Here is a 19,474-nt window from a genome sequence, read left to right on the forward strand (position 1 = left end):
GTCACGAGCATTATAAGCAAAGATGGATAGTGATTAGCAGTGAAGTCCAGGACGTACATTTCGTCCTATTTGGAACTCGTCAGCTGTTTGTACCTGCATCTCAGAGTTGATGTTCACTACAGGACTCGAAGTTAATACCGCTCACTTCAGGACTTAATAGCTAAGCGGATAGCGTAATGGCGTTTGAAGCAAACATCATTGGGTTTAAGTCCTGAAATCAATATCATTTCTGGGATTCAGGTGCACACAGCTGATGAGTCCCAAATAAGACGAAACACGCGTCTTGGACTCCACTGCTAGCCACTATTCATGTTTGCCTTATTTGATTACATTGAATTTTTCTGAATCGTTTTCTTATTCGATAAGATTTTAAATTGTTTTGGCTCGTTGTTTTATTTTCGTACTCGTTAAGTTTAACTCCATTTATTTTTGATTATCAGTAACGTGCGTTTGTTTACTTCATTAGCAACCTGTTTAATTCGTTCACTTTCTTTAACCCCTTAAGTGTTATTCCATAATAGTTCTCTAAACATATCAATTATTCATAATAGTTAATCCTATTGTTGGAATCGTATTTTAATTCTTGTTATTTTTACTACTCGTTATCAACACTTGCTTGAATTGAATTCCTGCCGACTTTATTTATACAGGTATGCCCAACTTAATTTGCATTGGAATATGTGCATACTGTGCGTATGAGGCGCATATGTATCTGGTGCCTCCTTGTATTAATATTTATTTAAACACATAAATAAATGTAATAAACTAGACTCTATCAACTAAATGAATTTATAATTTCATTTAGTTGATAGAGTCTAGTTTATTACATTTATTTATTTAAACACATAAATATTAATACAAAGGAGCACCAGATATATATGTGCCACACAAATCTCATTTGATTTGTGTGAGGGCTATGATACTGACCGGGTCCCCAAACCCAAGCATGTGATTTTCTTAGGGGACCACAACCGGAGCCTTTGACCTAAAAGTCTGATCCACAAGGCAGTGGAAGATCGTAAGGAGATGCAGTCCCATGGTAACTGGTGAACAACGATTGATTGATACGCCATTTGTTTCCTAGGGAGCTTGGAGCCCATGTGCACCATTGGTTTGGAATCAGGGTTTTCCAACTCTCCTAGGTGGACTCGCTGTGTCCACCAACAAGGTTAAAGTGCCGGACATTCGCTTTCCGTCTTCTCAATATCGTAAACAACACTACCGCCACGAGAAGGCAGTGAGTAGGACTTCCCTGTCAGAGGCTATATGCGCGTGGCGATATGAGAGCATTTCGAGAGGGAGAGCGGACTCTCCCTACTCTCGGCCGTACCAGGGCATTTGGGGGGGATTGAATAGTTAATTTCCTTCATTCTAACAACAAGTGAATAATAAGAAAATGATTTTTCTTTCTTTCAAAATAAAAGTATTTATGGAAAAATTAAATAAATAAAAACAAGTGAAACATACATGATTAAAGAAGGAATATGTGTATATGGTAAATTGTCTGGAGGCCATCTACTATTCATATCAGGACATTGTGCAATAGACATGAATATTAAACGACGACTATTTACCACATCAACTGTATTATCAGAACCAAGATATAAAATCTGATGAGGTATCTGAACAAAATTAAGTGAAAAAAAATAAATAAAAGCAAGAGAATACCAATTGTTTCTACATAAAATACAATAATTATGTTAAAAGTATCCAGTGTGCTGGAAAGTTCCTCATCTATAACTTCAGTAGTATATAACCTCTGCCACGGAAGTCCTACTCACTGCCTTCTTGTGTCACAGGTGATGTTCACGAAAGTGAGAAGACGAAAAGCGACTGTCTGGCGCTTCAACCGCACCGGTGGATACTGAAAGTTCACCTAGGGGAGTTGGAAAACACTGATTCCAAACCAATGGTGCACTTCGGCTGGCTCCAGTATCCTGAGGGAACAAATGGCGTACGAATCAATCGTTGATCACCGGCTACCATGGGACTTCATCTCCTTACGATGCTCCACTGCCTTGTGGGTCAGATCTTTCGGTCAAAGGCTCCGGGTGTGGGCCCCTAAGAAAACCACCTGCTTCAGTTCGGGCACCTGGGCAGTATCACAGCCCTCAAGCAAATCGAAAGAGATTTGTATGGCGCATATATATCTGGTGCCCCATTGTACTAATATATCAGTCAGTCAGTCAGCTACAACATAGGACCAGGCACATATATGCATCGGTTTAAGTTGCCATACCTCATTACCATAACAAGATGAAAACCGAATTTATAGAAGTAGTTAATTTAGTGGTGGTAATGTATAAAAGATAGGTTGTATATGAGGATATAGTATAGGAAGAAAGACAGATATGAAGCAATTTTAATCTTAAGGTTTAAGGGAAGATAAAGAGTGTATACACCTACGCCATTGTGATCGATTCTGAGTGTATTCATATCTTAAGCGAATCTTGTACAGATTGATAATTGATAATAAATTGGAATTCAATTAAATTTTATTAACCTATTTAAGAGTTACAAACTGGATAGTGTTATGCCCCGATAACAATAGTGAATGGTAACTTTGGGATCCATTTATGGACCAATATTATGCATATAATTATTTATCGTATATTTGCTAAATAATTAAACTACTCATATTCATGTTCCTTTCATTGTGAGCTTTATTTTGACCCGTAGACCATTATTGTACGATTTACCATTCATGAGTTATCCCCAGTCCATTAATTACCGCTCCCCCTATTCACAGCCACATTTGGCTAACTCTTGTACAAATGTTATTTTCTATTTTATTGGTGCGATGTGGTCAGTTTGATTGGTATATAAACTCGATATGTTTGAAATACAATGATTCATACCACAGAGGCTGTTATTATTGTTCTGGACATAACTGGCTGGGTTAGGCAGAAGCAGGATCGATAAGCGCTCTAGACTGCTCGTACGATTCTCGTGTGTCACTTCCACTCGATAACTCGCTGCTCTCTGATTGGCGGTTTTACCACGTCATACGTTAGCAAGGCATCTACTCGGCCGACAAGATATAACAGATAGCATTGTTTAAAACAGTTTTGTTAGTAAAAAGGAAATATGAATAAGGTAGTTTTAGACTTATTACAATGTTAGAATTAATAAATGTATTTGAATCGAATTTCATAATTTAATGAGTACCATTATAGTATTTAGTAATAATTATGATAAAATCTGTTGAAGAAACTTACTGAGAATTGTGTATCCCATGGAGAACCCATTCGTAGAACACTTGTCAATGATGCAGGACCAGAGACAAGGAAATGTCCACTAATCAATAATAACCAATGAATATCTTCGAATAAATCAATTGATTTTAAAGATTCACAGTTTTGTAATTGAATCAACTGGGTAACACGTTCATTTAATAAACGAACAAGCGTAGTGATTGATTCCTCAGGAGTAGATAAACCACAAGATCCTACAGCGAACAAACTATCCTGAATAAAATGATTAAAAATGTACACAGATAAAATATAGGATAACAAATTTATATTGTATATATATATATATACTTCTCAGGTGACCTGACTTTTCTATCTCATACACATCAGCAAATGCAGATGAAGACAACTAGTGTAGCAGCATCTTCAGCAGAAGGCCTTAACATACACAAAGGAAAAGTCAAGATCCTCAAATACAACATGGAGAACACCAACCCAGTCACACTTGATGGAGAAACTCTGGAAGAGATGGAAAGTTTCAAGTATCAGGATAACATCATCGATGAACGTGAAGGATCTGATGCAGACATAAAGGCGAGGATTAGCAAAGCAAAGACAGCATTCCTTCAATTGAAGAACATATGGAATTCAAAACAACTCAACCAACATCAAGGTCAGAATCTTCAATAAGAACGTCCAGACAGTCCTACTGCATGGAACTGAAACTTAGTGAACTACTATAACCATCATCAAAATGGTACAAGCATTTATAAACAGTGGTCCACATAAGATGCTGAATGTCCATTGACTAGATACCATCAGCAACAGCCTACTGTGGGAGAGAACAAACTAACTTTCAGCTGAAGAGGAAATCAGAAAAAGATGATGGAGGTGGATAGGACATAGATTGCGGAAATCATCGAATTGTATCACGAGGCAAGTCCAAACTTGGAATCTTGAAGGAAGGTGGAAAAGAGGAAGGCCAAAGAACACACTGCGCCGATAATTGGAAGCAGAAGTGAGATGGATGAATAGCAACTGGAAAGGATTTCCCAAGACAGAGTTGGATGGAAAATGTTGGTGGGCGGCATATGCTCCTACACGAGGGGTAACAGGCGTAAGCAATGTGATGAATATGAACCACGTAAATAATGCACTGGTTTATAAAGACGTTCACAACTGGAGTGAACCACGTTAACAGGTTTATGATACCTGGTTGAGATTCGCCTGGTTATTGTTATCAGACACTAGGTGACATGACTCAGAATAGTTCGAAATGCCGTAGGTGAATCCATTCTATGTCTTCCTTTGAAATATGAATCCCAAGATCTCCTTATACTTTTTTATCTTTTCTATACCTCATCTCCTTTAACATGACTGATATTGTCACCATTTTTATTGCTCAAGGATTTATCCTGAAATAACTTTAGATCGTTGTGTTAATTTGGTAACAACAACTTCAACCGATGTACAAATGTGTCAGATTCTATGTTGTATACGGCTAACTGATCAATTGACTGAAGTAAGGCAAAACGATAAAAAAGCAGAAGGGGATTTTTGTAGAGATTTGGTATATATATATATATATACTTGTAATAGATTGGTGATTAGGATCATTTGTTTGATTAGCCTTGAAGGGATAAATACATACGTATTGAGGAAACACGGTTTTTGAACAGATTAAGACAACTCTTATAGATCTTCAATGACTAATCAACTCTAATAAAAACTATCCTCAAAGAAAAAAATGCTAACACTGAGATTCAGACGAACTACCTCTGAAGAAGTCATATCATCTTCATTCAATTCAAGATCTATCTCTTCATTATTGTCATGACTGCAAGTTCGACGTAAACCAACCGGTTGAGCCATTTTGGATGCAAGGTAAAATTGGAATAATTGAGATTGTCGTGATGAATTACTATTTCTTAACAATCCAAGTAGTTTTTTCATTTTCTGAGCCAACTGGTCTACAGTCAAATATGTAAAACAAATGAAAGGAACACAAATATTGTTGAAAACTTGAGAAAATATGTTTACAGGTTATTTATTTATTTATTTAAACGCATAGATATTGGTACAATGGGGCACCAGATATATATGCGTCACACAAATCTCATTTGATTTGTGTGAGGGCTGTGATACTGCCCGGTTGCCCAAACCGAAACAGGTGGTTTTCTTAAGGGGCCATACTCAGTGCCTTTGACCTGAAGGTCTGATCCACAAGGCAGTGGAGCATCGTGAGGAGATGCAATTCCGTGGTAGCCGGTGACCAACGATTGATTCATATACCATTTGTTCCCTCAGGATACTGGAGCCAGCCCATGTGTACCATTGGTTTGGAATGAGGGTTTTCCAAGTCCCCTAGATGGACTTCCCGTGTCCATCAATCCGGTTAAAGCGCCGGACATTCGCTTTTCGTCTTCTCAATTTCGTGAACAACACCCTCGCCACGAGAGGGCAGTGGTAGGACTTCTATGGCAAAGGCTATTTACGCGTGGCCATGTGAGAACATTTCGAGAGGGAGAGCGGACTCTTCTCACTCTCGGCTGTACCAGAGCATTTGGGGGCAAAAATATGGAACGCTTCACGATTTCGCGTGTCATCCTTGTGCAGGGGCCATGCTAATCTTCACTGTATCGTTTGCATTTTAGTGTATGTACCACTGAAGCGAGTACAGGTAGACAAACAATTAACTTCTCTGACTCAAACTTCCAACCGCCACGTTGAAAGTTTGAAAACAGTGGAGTAATATATTCTTGTTCTTAAACCTAAAGTATCTACACTTAATAGACTAAATAAAGTGTTTTGTGTCATTGATGACATCTTTGGAGTGCTAGTCATTCTTTTATTGTAATCAAACAGATAAATAGCCAGTAAACTTAGAAACAGAAATTTATGTAAGGGTCGGAAATCCAGTGACAATTAAAATAGTTTGGAAACATACAATATATGGCCAAACGACGAACTTCTTTTATAAATTAAGTATGATAGAAAAGCTAACCACACAATGCCATATTTGTGTTGCTTAAGTATATTGCTTATGAGTAACTATTAATCCACTCTATAACTGTCTTCTTTACATTGGTTACATTATTACTGCTTGATATACCAACTATCCGTTCGACTATAATTAAATGGTAAGATTAAAACATTTATACCATCAAAAAATGTATAATTATTGAAACTGTAGTCCGTCGAGTGATTCGATTTTCAACTATAATATCAATAAAGCACAAAATCGCGAGGTTGGTTTCAACTACCTACCCCAACCAGGTTTTGCTACTATTTCAATCATCTTCATCTTATATACAATCACAAAGCACAGCTTAAACTGGATACAACTGAATACAACCGAAATACATCAAATTTAATCAAAATGAAGTGATGTATAATTAGATAACATAAACAGTGTAAGAATTACCAGAGTTTTGTACTTGTCCAGTAGTCAAAGGCAACGGTGAATTGTCGTCATCAGTAGAATCAATTGCTGTTAAATTATGATTCTTTTGAGAACGTGCCTGTTCACTTAACGATGATGGAATTAAATCAAGAAGATCACTCCAACAGTTGAATAGGCGTTCAACCGCTTCATGAGCTAACTGACCATTATCATCTTCTGTGGAACATTCTGTCTGTACTCGTATACACTGGAGGACAAATGGTAAGTAGCGATATGTAAACAAGGATTATCAAATCAACAATTGTAGAAAAAACTCATTTAAAAAATATCAAAATATTGAGCAATTAAAAAAAACTGAACTCAATGGTAATTAAAGATAGGCTTTTCGAAGCATCTCCGAAACTGATATTATTAACAGTAAGAGTAACATTTTTTCTGTTTTCGAATTAATTGCCAGTAACCAGTACATTATTATTGACCAGACTGAGCTATATGGTTGGTTCTAGCCTTATGTATAATAAAACATTATAACTGAACAACTGTAACACAACTTAAAAATCAGTACCTTGGTGATTCATTTAGGATGACAAATTTAAATAGTACTATTACTAAAAGGAACAATAACGTTGGGTTATGCCAATAACTAAACCAGATATCAGACAAATGATGTAATGGTTATTTTATCACTATAAAGAAAATCAAGGGCTCACATCTTTAAGAATTAGTAAAGTTGTGTTATATCTAGAGCTTTGATTCTTACTATGCCGCGTACTACTAGACTACTTGAACGATCGAACCCGCAACGTCACAAGAGAGAAGACAGAAGACTAGTAAGTAGGAATCTTATTCCCCAAAGAACAGTGTCAAAATATAGTACAGAAATCTCATGTATTTATAGTTTTTGACTGAGAGTAAATCATCATTTCGGACAACCAATAGGCACATAGGGGGTCATTCTTAGCCATCCAATAGGGAAGCTACACGTCGACATTCTAGAATATTCCCCTAGCAGTGATTGGATGGAATGTCTTCGGCTCTTTCTGGGCTTCTTGAGGCTTCCTAGAGTTTGCCAACGAGCCATCCTTACAAGTTGAAAAATGAAAGAGTCCTCTCCATGTGTTTTCTTATTTGATAAAATTCTTATTTACTTCACTTCAAGAATTCTCTAGAAAGTAAGTTTTATCCTACCTATTTATCTATATTCATATATACACAAACAGAAGGTAAGTAACTTGTTGGTAATAAACAAACTAAAATACATTGAAAAACCAACCTGTATTAATAGGGAAGAAAGAACAGCAAAGAATTTATCCATCACCCATAAACTTATTAAACCAATATGAAACAAAGACTGACATATTTCGCTAGATAAAGATTCTTGTGAGCTGACTTTAGGCAATGATAGAACTCGTTCAACAGGTTCCCATGCACGTGAACTATTCAACATTAAATTAAAAATGAATTCAGATAAGATAGATAACTCATATGGTAACAAATTTTCTAATGTTAGACTTGGGATTAAACGACTATCTGCTATTCGATTAGATATTTCACTACATATTGCTGGCATTTGATCTGTGAGCGACTCAAATGATAGTTTTATGGAATCTTTCATAGGTATTTCTTTTCCTAGCCAACAATTTAAATTTTCAATCAGTATTAGGTAATGCATTGTACATGGTGAACCCAGTGATTGAATTTCATTATAATATGATGAAGAAATTCCATTGTGATAAGATGAATTATTATTTATACAAGCTGAAGAAGAATTAGGATAAATCAGAGGGCCAGACATTGAAGAGAAGCGAACTAAACATGACAATGTTCGTGCACCAAGCAGATCTGAAACGCGAACCCATGTGTGTAACTGATGAGAAAGTATAAGAATTAACCGAGTAGAATGGCATAAATAGACAATAATGTGCGTTAGTTAAAAAAAATTACTCAAAAACAAACCTAACGACATTTTTAATTTAGTTACTAATAGTGGGATCCGCCATAGGTTGAACATTCAACTTGTGGCTCATAAGTCGAGTGTTGTTTCTTAATTGTTGTCCTCTTATCCATTTATTTATTTAAACCATTAAACATTCTGGTACAATAGAACTGTCATGATGAGCGGTGTCCGAAATCTGATATTGATATACAATGTGCTAAACGCTAACATCCCACACGCACCTGACCATTTGAGCGAGAACACAAGAGTGAATAAGAAAGCATACTTCTGATTGGCCCAAGAGCTCTCGAAAAAAACACCATACACATAAACAGATAACATTGTGAAAAAGTAAAAGAGAGAATAGCTTTAAAATTAATAAACAAATGAATAGGAATAAGACTCATTAAGAGATACAGGTCAGTTAAAGACACAGTACAGAAAGACTTTCAGTTAAGGAAGATCATCTCACTACTATGAAGAGTGCGGTAGAAACTTGAGAATGGTAGCCGCCGGCTTCCAATTTCGAGCCATATTTAATAACGCTTCAAGCAACTGAAGTTTTACTATCTCTACGATCTCAACTGGAGAGTCATGATGAACAGACACATCCCGGCCACACACAGCTTCCCTTCATAATACAACACTACATCATAAAATTGCCACGTCTCCGCTTTTTTCATTTAGTTTCAGTGTCGAAACCGCTGGGACGACATATGTTGGCCTGCCATAAGTGAAGAGGTGTTTCAGCATTCATTGGAGAGTAGATATATAATCATTACGCACAAGATCTGACCAAAAACCAGTCCACACCACACAAGTCATTTTTTTGAGGGTGTTTTACAATCTAGAGTATGATGGATGTCTCATTGCTACAGTATTTCAATATAAATCATTTAAAACGTCGAAGAGTTAACCAGTATGCTAATGAGTTGCCACAGAAGATTTCCAAGCTTTTTACTTATTTGGTTATAATGATCTGTCATTTGTTCAGTAAATAATATGCATAAATATTTTCACTAATAACATCACTATATTAATTAATCATTACCATATGCATTTTCAATAAAATAGAAAAATAAACGGTGAAGATTTACTTGTAAACACTTTTTCTGAATATAAGACAATGAATTACTACTACCACTACTACTACTACTCATCAATTGAACTTACAGGATAGTCATATATATATATATATGAAACTAGTGCTGTATGAAATATTTGGAACTTTGATCTTTTATTGGGAGAGAGAGGTGGATTCTAGGAACTGAGAACACACATAAAGGATATCATAGTAAAGGTGTATCAAGGTCATGATGATAATTAAACTAAAAACCTATCCACAGGTAATCTAGATACTGATATATCTCAGTATACAAGCCTAAAAAGTTGCCAAATTATATTTTTTGTCAACAGATCCCAAGGGATGAAAACTGTAACGAACACTATCACGTTGAATAAAAATAAAAAGAGAATTAAGTGAAGGAAGTGATTTCGTCGAGAAGAATTTTTTTTCTGCTGAATTCTATTTTTATTCAATGACACAATGGATTATTTTAAATTTCACGTTGATATGAAATTCACTTGGGAAAAAAAAGGATAAACTATGAATTGAGAAGCCCCCAAATGCCCTGGTACGGTCGAGAGTGGGGAGAGTCCGCTCTCCCTCTGGAAATGCTCTCACATCGCCACACGTATATATCCTCTGACACGGAAGTCTTACTCACTGCCTTCTCGTGGTGGGGGTGTTGTTCACGAAAGTGAGAGGACGGATAGCGAATATCCGGTGCTTTAACCGCACCGGTGGACACGGATAGTCCACCTAGGGGAGTTGGAAAACACGGATTCCAAACCAATGGTGCACTTCGGCTGGCTCCAGTATCCTGAAGGGACAAATGGCGTATGAACCAATAGTTGGTCACCGGCTACGATGGGACTGCACCTCCTCACGATGTTCCACTGCCTTGTGGACTAGACCTTCAGGTCAAAGGCTCGGGGTGTGGCCCCCTAAGAAAACCACCTGTTTCGGTTTGGGCAACCGGGCAGTATCACAGCCCTCACACAAATCAATTGAGATTTGTGCGGCGCATATTTATCTGGTGCCCCTTTGTATCAATATTTATGTGTTTAAATAATAATAATAATGAATTGAGAATGTGACAGGACAATATATCTTTATGTACATGAGGAAATTGTTGAATATGTACGAATAAAATGAAAGCTTAATTTCGTGATATGACGAGGACAAGGTAAGTAAATCTTACAGAATATTACTCAGCATAGTAAGACGGTTAACCTACTTTAATAAATAGTAACGAAGTCCTTGGAAATGCATCTGATCCAATGGTATCATTCCATTTAGCACTAGGACGAAAACGAGCTTCTTCATCAGAACGTCTTAACAGACTGACATGGAAACGAATAACTGAGAAAAAAACGAAACGCAGGGACAAAATACTTAAGAGTTTGAAGATATGTAAGATGAGTATAAAAATCCGTGAAAATTTCTAAGGACCTTAGAAATACCTCATAGGTTTTGTACGCCTACACGTTGAGAAATTTTGGAGTAAACATTAAAATCAAGAATTTATGCTGAAAACTAGAAATTATGAGGAAATATTGAGTATATAAAATGTGTTAGATAAACAAACATTGACATGTAACGTCCATCAACTCTGGGGTTTGTGTTAAATAGCAACTACATGTTCAAGTTCCTAATTTTGATCAAACTCTTAAGTTCAGAGACAAATTAGTCGTTAGGGTGGTTTATAAATCCTATAAGAGTAAAGTGGTTTGAGAACATTGTAAACAACAATTAGGACGGCAGTAGTAGAGTATGCGAGAAATTTTATTAAAATTAGAGTAAGACACAATGCAAATTTATGAAATCTTTCAATGTCAGTTTCGATAATTATAGTTTGAGATTAGATTATGTGACATACTTGATTCCTAAAGTAGGTTCAACACAAAACACGTTGTTAGTATGCGTCTATATTTATCACTAATCACTTCTGACCCTTCATCCGAGCTATTCTAATCATAAATGACTGGCTGACACCTAATAAATGGGGCAATTTTAGTTACAACACTACTGTATACATATATTCCACGTTATTCTGGCTAGTTACAAAATCTAAAATTAATACAACACAATAAACTCACGTTCACGTGGTAAGAAATCCCAACCTGTAATCATATCCAGACAACTTATTACTCTGAATACAACTTCACTTTGTCCTTGACTTAATGCTGAACAGTCCAGTGACGACCAACAAACTAACAGTTGATTTGCTAGGCAAAGTAAATTTTTAAATAATCGTACTAGTTCATAGTCCTGATGGTAAAAAGTACAGAGTAAAACAATAATTACATATACATCAGTGAGAATGGACAATTGTTTACAGGGAAAAAAAGAAACTGAATATACAATTAAATCTGTAAGCTACGTATAGAATGGAGTTTGCTGGCTGTACGAATCAGTAAATATGTGAAAGTTTGAAAAAACAGTCATACTTATTACGAATCTTAACAATATTCGGTTAGTCATAATTAACATACTTTCAAAACAGTTGATCTATTACAATACATAGCATAGTTTTAGTTTTTAGGGTCTACAATCAATTGGTGAACTAGACACACCAGGATCTCTGTTCATCACGATTATCAATAACATGCAACTTGATTGATTTTGTAGGCAGCAAATAGAATTCCTATTTTGATGGAGTTTTGTTCTCTGAGCTGGATGGTTTGGTCGTGGAGCTTTCATCGTCCTTCTGAACGATATCATCAGCACAAACTTCGGTTAGACTTCTACCCGAGCTACAAATCTCTACCAACTCAAAATAAAATTTCTATGAATAGAAATTCTTCCCAAAAGAACAATGACTAGACTTTTGTAAAGTGTTTGTTCACAGAAAAAAAAATGGCGTACCTGAAATCTAGCTCGAAGGAAAACATGTGCTTCCAATGGCATATTCAACTGTGCACTATCTTCGGAGTAAGAGAATTCATCCAATAACGCAGACAATATAAACAGACCTAATAATCCCCGTTTCAAAATAGGTTCCTGAAAAGAGGATAGAAGTCAAAATTTATCACAAAGGAAAACTATAACGCAAAAGGATGAGAATTATTAGTATATGAATGTGATATTAGTCACATGGACCCCGACTGACAAACTACCTGATTGGGATCCGTGAGAAGATAGCAACTGATGGTTAGAAACCTTGAATGACATGGCTCAAAATCGTTTGCAATGGCGAAGGTGCATCCACTCTTTGTGTTCGCCCAAATTCCAATCTTCTGAATTCTTCATGTCCTCATCTTTTTTTCTCTTTCCAAATTTATTTCACTAGATTATACTCCTTCAATAACATCTTCAAACCCTAATCTTTCCGATTACTGCTTATACTCTAACTACTTCTACCCCTATGGGATTTGAATGGACAACTGCATCGCTGTGCTAAAGTGGTATGGCAACTTGAACTGATGTACGTACGTACGTACGAAGTCCTACGTTGTGACTGACTGACTGACCACTTTGTAGTTTCAGCGAACTTAGATAACAACCAACTAATTGACAGATGATCATAGAACAGTCTTTCCAAATTCAAAATAGGGTAACTTTAACATCAACTGCATTAGGAACTGACGCCTCAATGATAGCGTGTCAGAGTTTCACTTATATTAACAGAATTAAATAAGTGACGGGATGATTCTATTTACCTAAATAGCGTTGGAAATAGAATCGGAAACGGCACAAACGTTTGCATTTCTGAGAGAGAATTCCTTATCAAGTGATGAGAATGTAATCACAGATTCTTTGTATTTTTAACAGTCGCGTACCACTTCAAGAAAAAATATTAGCAAAGATACAATCTAAGAAAGTAAAATACTTTTAGTTTGTGATGTAAGGAGATGTACTTATTTATTGGGCTAAAAACTAGGATAACTCGGTGACAGAAATGGACTTGAAATTAAGCTATCTCATTCACCAGGTACTTGGGGTATGAATCACACTCTAAATGTGAGGGTTAATGATACTACACCGTTTCATAAACCAAAATAGGTGGGGTGTAATTAGAAACTGGAACTTAGTGGCTGAAAGTCGTCAACCTTAGACACTAAGTAACTTCTGATATAACAAATAGATTCACTCTAAATCTCCATAGCAAGCAAGGTTCTTTTGATTCCGCTTCTGTATACTTTTGAGATATTGTTTTTTAAAAAGCGACAAGTTAAACACATACACTGCCTGATAAAAGTCTAGACAACAGTATAAAAAACGGGATGAACTGAATAAACAGAATAATAATCAGACGAGGACTACTCCATACAAAAATTGACAAAATTTTGAAATAATATAAAAACATTTAAGTTTATACGCTTACAAGGATGAAACTCATTTGATTGTAATAAAACACAAAATTAACTAATTGAAAACATCCGAGAAAACAAATTTCATAAAAGCAAACCAAATTAGTTGAAGCCCACATACCTGATCGTTATTTATGCCAGATAAGTCTGATTGTGTAAGCGGTTGGATTAACTCTTCGATGTGTTCAATCAATTTAATCAATAACCAACAAGGAGGTCCTGGATCATCTGGTGGTGTGGCAAGTATTTGAAATACTAGGCTAGGTGTATGAGAGACATTTCCATCGATCTTTGTAGATCTCCAGGCAGCAGCAACTTTTTCGGCATGGGCTGCTGAAGCTCTCTTAACAAGTGCTCCAGCAGCGCTTAAAATTCGCTGACGAGCAGCAGGACCACACTGAAAAAGACATTTCGCCATTATTGTACCATGAAAGCAAGAACAAGAGCACACTTAGGATCACAAATAGATACATATAGACACACCGTTATATTGTAGTGAACAATAACTCAGGTGGGGGAAAACAAATTTATTGTTTAATGGAAAACTAGTGTTCGTAAAATATGAAAACCGTATATTAAATACTTCATTTGCAGATCTTCCACCAGTTACCTCTTGCAAACTTCTTCGTTCCTTCATTCCTGTTGTTATTACGATTACTCTGTTTACAATCCGGTTTTCTCCAACTTAGTCTTCTTAATCTTCTGCTGCTATGCATTCCACTTCTGATTGTCATTACATACGACTACTGTCAACTTAAGTAGCATACGCACAATATGTTTGTAGTCTTCATCTAGACTTTCACTAACAGTAGTCTGCGTGAAATTAGAGACAGGTTCCATTAAAAGCTTTTTAACTTTCCTAAAAGGATTAGACATACAGACATGATTCCAACGCCTAAATAAGTTAAGCTTAAAGATAATTAGGTGGCGTCTTCGAAACTCCAAACCAAGAAAGACATTCGAGACCAACATAACCGTTTTCATAAAACCATCTATTTTAAGCAAGTATCAATTTAAGACATCAAGACATTGTAAATAATAATAAACACAAAATAGACCATATCGGTAACAGTCGTCCCTGGAAATTATCGATGCGATACCATTAGTTCTTTTGAACTAAAACTTTTCACAGATGTATTTGTTCACGTTCGCACACCACACTTCAACACGGCAAGAAAGTCGTCAACACCAAAATCAGAGAAGAGGTGATAGTAATATGCATTGTATTTTAAGATTAAGGGTAAGAAACATTTCCATAAACACGAATGGGATCGAAGGAAATTAAAGTGTGGAATGATAGTGATTTAAAGTTAAGATGAATATGAAAAGCGATTGAGGCTGAACCACTGCCACTGATTTCGCACTAGTAGTCAGTGACTTATGCAGCGACAGCTTATATACCACTCACTTTTCAATGCTACTCATAAGCTATGCAACATAGCATATTGATTGGATACGCGTAACATATGGCGCAAGCACGAAGAACAACAACGTCATTCACCATAAACTTAACATTTAACTTTAACATCACTCACTTGGCGGTTTTCCCACATACAATTAATACTCAGAGAACACTTTGGTAAGACCGTAATTTATGGACAACCTATGAGCAACGCTAAAATGACCTTGAAATGCCCACGTACTTACCAGGGTCAAATGAGGGCTATATATTAGTGTGGGAAACTAAGACTAGGATTTACAGTTGAATATTAGGGTTAGGAATTAGATTTACTGTTTTCACCACGAAGTGACATCAGCTATAATGACAAAATAGTATTTAGCCAAATGAGTGAATGAATTTTGCGCTAAAATCCGAGATCTGATTTTTTAAATGTGACTGGTACGTTCATAAGTTATGGTCTCGCTCAATTTTTACCAAGTGGTTTTCATCTAATCTTGTCATCTATTTTAATAGGCCACGTCCTACACTTGTTTCGACGGTAGTTGTTACCTCGACATGGTAGTCATGCCTGTGAGTTGTGATGACTCGACAGAGTTATATTGGTTGGAACATTCATTCCTTCTACCATATCACGCAGGTCGATCAGGAAGTCATAAGATTAAAAGTAACACATGTAAAGTAACAGGGTGGATTATTGAGCAGTTTGATCGAGCTTGACTATTACGCTATATATTGTTAAGCTAAACATTAATACAGTATAGAATCTATAATTCAATATCTGTATTTCACTCAACTTGGTATTTTACATTCGATAAATTGTGCTCTGGAGCACACAAGAGCGCAACAATTTAGGTAGCATATGTAACTTATGAAAAATATGCAATAACGAAAAACAAAGAAATGAGTGAATAGTTTTTGAAGACGATTATAAAGTAGTTAAAATACTACACGTTCCAAAGAACGATCGATTATGCCATCAGTTATCAGATAATCTTTTGTAAATAAGAAATGAAAGTAACAAATATCTGAATTCCTAAAAAGCTGAAGGGACAATACATGTTTTTTTCTTCAACCATTTACTTATTTATCTAAACACACAAACATTGGTAAAAGGAGGCACACAAATCTTTTGATTTGTGTGAGGGCTGGAATACTGATCGGGCGCCCAAACCGAAGTAGATCTTTTTAGTCTTTTTAGGGGACCACACCCGGAGACATTGATCTTGAGGTCTAAGCCACAAGGCAGTGGAGCAACGTTAGATGCGGTCTCATATCATCCGGTGACCATGAACAGGTTCGTATGCCATTTGTCTCCTTAGGATCCTGTAGCCCATGTGCATTAATGGTTTGAAATCAGGGCGTTCCAGGTCCCCTAAATGGATCCTCTACATCCACCGACCTGGTTAAAACGCAAGACATTCGCTTTTCCCTCTCTCGACTTCGTAAACTGTTTTCGGGAAGCCAGCATTACGTTACTTTGGAAATAAATAACTGAAGACAACCTGATGGGTCGAGCTTCGATCCCGGTCAGTAGTTAATTTCTAATTTATGGCTGCTACAGTACTATGAACATAACCCTGGAAGCCCATTGGTCGAACTCAAAACAAATTGTGACAGGGTTTTTATATGACAAACATCTATTGCACAATTATCGAGAATTAAAGGATGAACACCACTGGATAAAAAAATATAATAATAAAAATAATGATAAATCGATTCATTCGCCAGCTACTTGTGTATAAAGAACTTTAAATGTGAATGCTAATGATACTACTCGGTCTTCCAAACCGAAATAGGTGGAGCGGGATAAGAACATGGGACTTCGTAGCTAAATGTCGAACACCCTAAAAGCTAATAAACATGAGAAATTGAAGTGTTAAAACGGATATATCAAGTACAGGTTCGAGTATGTGACTTAAAGTATAACAGTCTATGTGGAGGATATTCACACTACTCCTCTGCTCTGACCAAAGGAGGCGAAGTACAGTTTAAACCTAGCCTACTGATTGAGGGTCGAGTACCATTAGGGGACCATTTAACGACAAAGCTAAAGTATAGAAGATATTTAACAAGCAAATAAAATGTGGCCAACAATGGCACTAACAAATTGAGAGTATTTACGTTGAAATACACAGATGAGTGTGGGATGAGCGTAAAAATTTGAAAAATTACCTCGAATCCACGACTTTGTGACCATTCCAAGATGAAAGTTAGAAGCTGCAGTGCTTTGCAGTCGTCTACACTTTCAAACGACGAGGCAAAAACAGAATTCCATTCTCTAACCACTGCATGGGACAGACATCGACCAGCTTCATATAGCAAACAGTCATTATTCGAACGAGCTTTAAAAATTCGAAAAGCGAGTACGACATCCGACAGTCATATTTATACTAATAATACTAGCTCATTGGTTTAAGAATAAAAGCATTTGGTTGATTGAACAAAAGCACCAGAGCAAGGAATCGTATTAATAAATGTGAAGGAATAAAAAAGGTGAGAAACTAAGGTATGACAAATTAAATACTTTTTAAAATTACCATGGCATTATTATATGAACGACTTGCCTCTTAGTACTTAAATGTTCATATTGCCCATATACCTTTTTATAAGTACTGTTTAATGACCGAAATTTCAAAAGTTGTCACATCAATCAAAAACCCACTTGATGATGGGAGAGTTACCAGTATCTATTTGGCAATGGGAATAAAAGCAGTGGTTCGCGTACCATTACCGAGAGTTTCGCCCCCACAAGAGGTCGCTAAAACAAAAAGCGGTATTTCAAGGAGAAATTTAAATCGTCCCCCACCACATAATTAGGGTTTGTGGAGGGCGGACCCAGGAGGACCAGGTTGTCTCCAGACCTAGACGTAAACACGTGAACCTTTCTTGAGTTCTGAAATCCGAGCCTACCTACCGGCGCTCATTATGGATAGAATTCTTGACCTTAGGACATTCAATCCGGTTGACCAAGATGTTCTATGGCGGTGTTCACCACCAAAGAACGCACCAAACAAGTAAACAAACCTTTTGAAGGCTCTACTCCAATATTATTGGTCGAGTCAGAGCTAATGACAAACCATCACCAGCACTATCGACCTTAAGTGAAGATATTCGAGGCTATTCATTACCCTTATTCATATTTAACTTTACGATAAACATTTGTTAGAAGATAAACATTCTGTCATCTGCCTTTAAGGATCGACCTGCCAGGAAATTCAACTAGAATACATAGACAGCATAGTCTTTCCCGATGAAAAAAATGCTGACAAGATGAACTGCAGTGATCTCCTTGAGCAGCAACGCAAAGATGTTTAAGTCAGGAAATGCCCCAAATTCATTCTCATAACCCAATCTCTTGATTCTTGGTAAATTTTGTCGGCTTTGGGGAAATGGCACAAAAACCCCCCATTTTTCCCTAAAATCAGGAGACTGCGAAGGATATGGAGCGAAGTTGGGGGCACTATAAACGCAAACTTGGGTGAAGTAGGCACACTAAGACTACTCATGACAAAAAAGTACGCCTAAACATGTTAGGTACAGTCATAACTAGTAAACAACTCACTTAAAATAGCAGTGCATATTTCGTAAGGCTCAGAGCATGAACGGAACTGCAAAATCTTCTCTTCTGCTCGTTTACGGTCTTCTGACTTTACTGACAGCTTTTATTGAAAATATAATAGACTCAAAATGTTACCAGTTGCGCAGTAGCTGCATTTTCCAGCTGCTCAAGTACATCGTCCATCAAAAAACAAGTGGTATCCAAACCGTCCGCCTGTCCGATAGCCAATAATTGTCTCGAATGGTTCTGTACCGTATAGAAGAAACTTTTGCTTAACGAGCTTCTGTATCTAGTAGCAGTGGATCACCAGTACCGTCAGATAGGAACCTAGGTACATTTGACAATAAAAGAAAATATTGGATTAGAGTGAGATATTGTCCTGAGCCCTTAAGAATAAATCGTTTTCTCTTAAAGAACTACTGGGAAGTCGCTTGGACTAGCTCACTCGGCAGCCACCTCGAGAACTTGACCAATCTTGAGGAGTAAAAGGCGTTTCTACACTCTGTTCTGCCCTGTTGTGTCTCCTGTTTCTGGGTTCGAAATGGTTCAAATGGTTGAGGACGGAATAGAAGCTTTCGCTTAACGGGCTTCTGTATCTAGTAGCAGT

The 19,474-nt window shown here is 36.8% G+C and overlaps 1 protein-coding gene across 1 annotated transcript in view; it reads right to left on the reverse strand.

Annotated features, from left to right (window-relative positions):
- Positions 1 to 19,109, reverse strand: part of Smp_016840 (hypothetical protein) — a gene marked incomplete at its 3' end in the record, with an annotated part of 34,354 nt that extends 15,245 nt beyond the window's left edge. The window contains exons 1-11 of the mRNA XM_018798445.1: positions 19,003 to 19,109; positions 18,871 to 18,967; positions 14,028 to 14,303; positions 12,462 to 12,596; positions 11,693 to 11,864; positions 10,831 to 10,955; positions 7,868 to 8,461; positions 6,616 to 6,841; positions 4,968 to 5,161; positions 3,219 to 3,467; positions 1,468 to 1,622 (exon numbers count right to left, since the gene is read on the reverse strand). Coding sequence (XP_018653386.1) covers positions 1,468 to 1,622; positions 3,219 to 3,467; positions 4,968 to 5,161; positions 6,616 to 6,841; positions 7,868 to 8,461; positions 10,831 to 10,955; positions 11,693 to 11,864; positions 12,462 to 12,503 — 1,757 coding nt within the window. The 5' untranslated portion in view covers positions 12,504 to 12,596; positions 14,028 to 14,303; positions 18,871 to 18,967; positions 19,003 to 19,109. The remainder of the gene's footprint in view (positions 1 to 1,467; positions 1,623 to 3,218; positions 3,468 to 4,967; positions 5,162 to 6,615; positions 6,842 to 7,867; positions 8,462 to 10,830; positions 10,956 to 11,692; positions 11,865 to 12,461; positions 12,597 to 14,027; positions 14,304 to 18,870; positions 18,968 to 19,002) is intronic.
- Between the last annotated feature and the right edge of the window lie 365 nt (positions 19,110 to 19,474).

This window comes from Schistosoma mansoni, chromosome 6 (assembly GCF_000237925.1).
Source record: "Schistosoma mansoni strain Puerto Rico chromosome 6, complete genome".
In the NCBI taxonomy this organism is placed as follows: domain Eukaryota; kingdom Metazoa; phylum Platyhelminthes; class Trematoda; order Strigeidida; family Schistosomatidae; genus Schistosoma; species Schistosoma mansoni.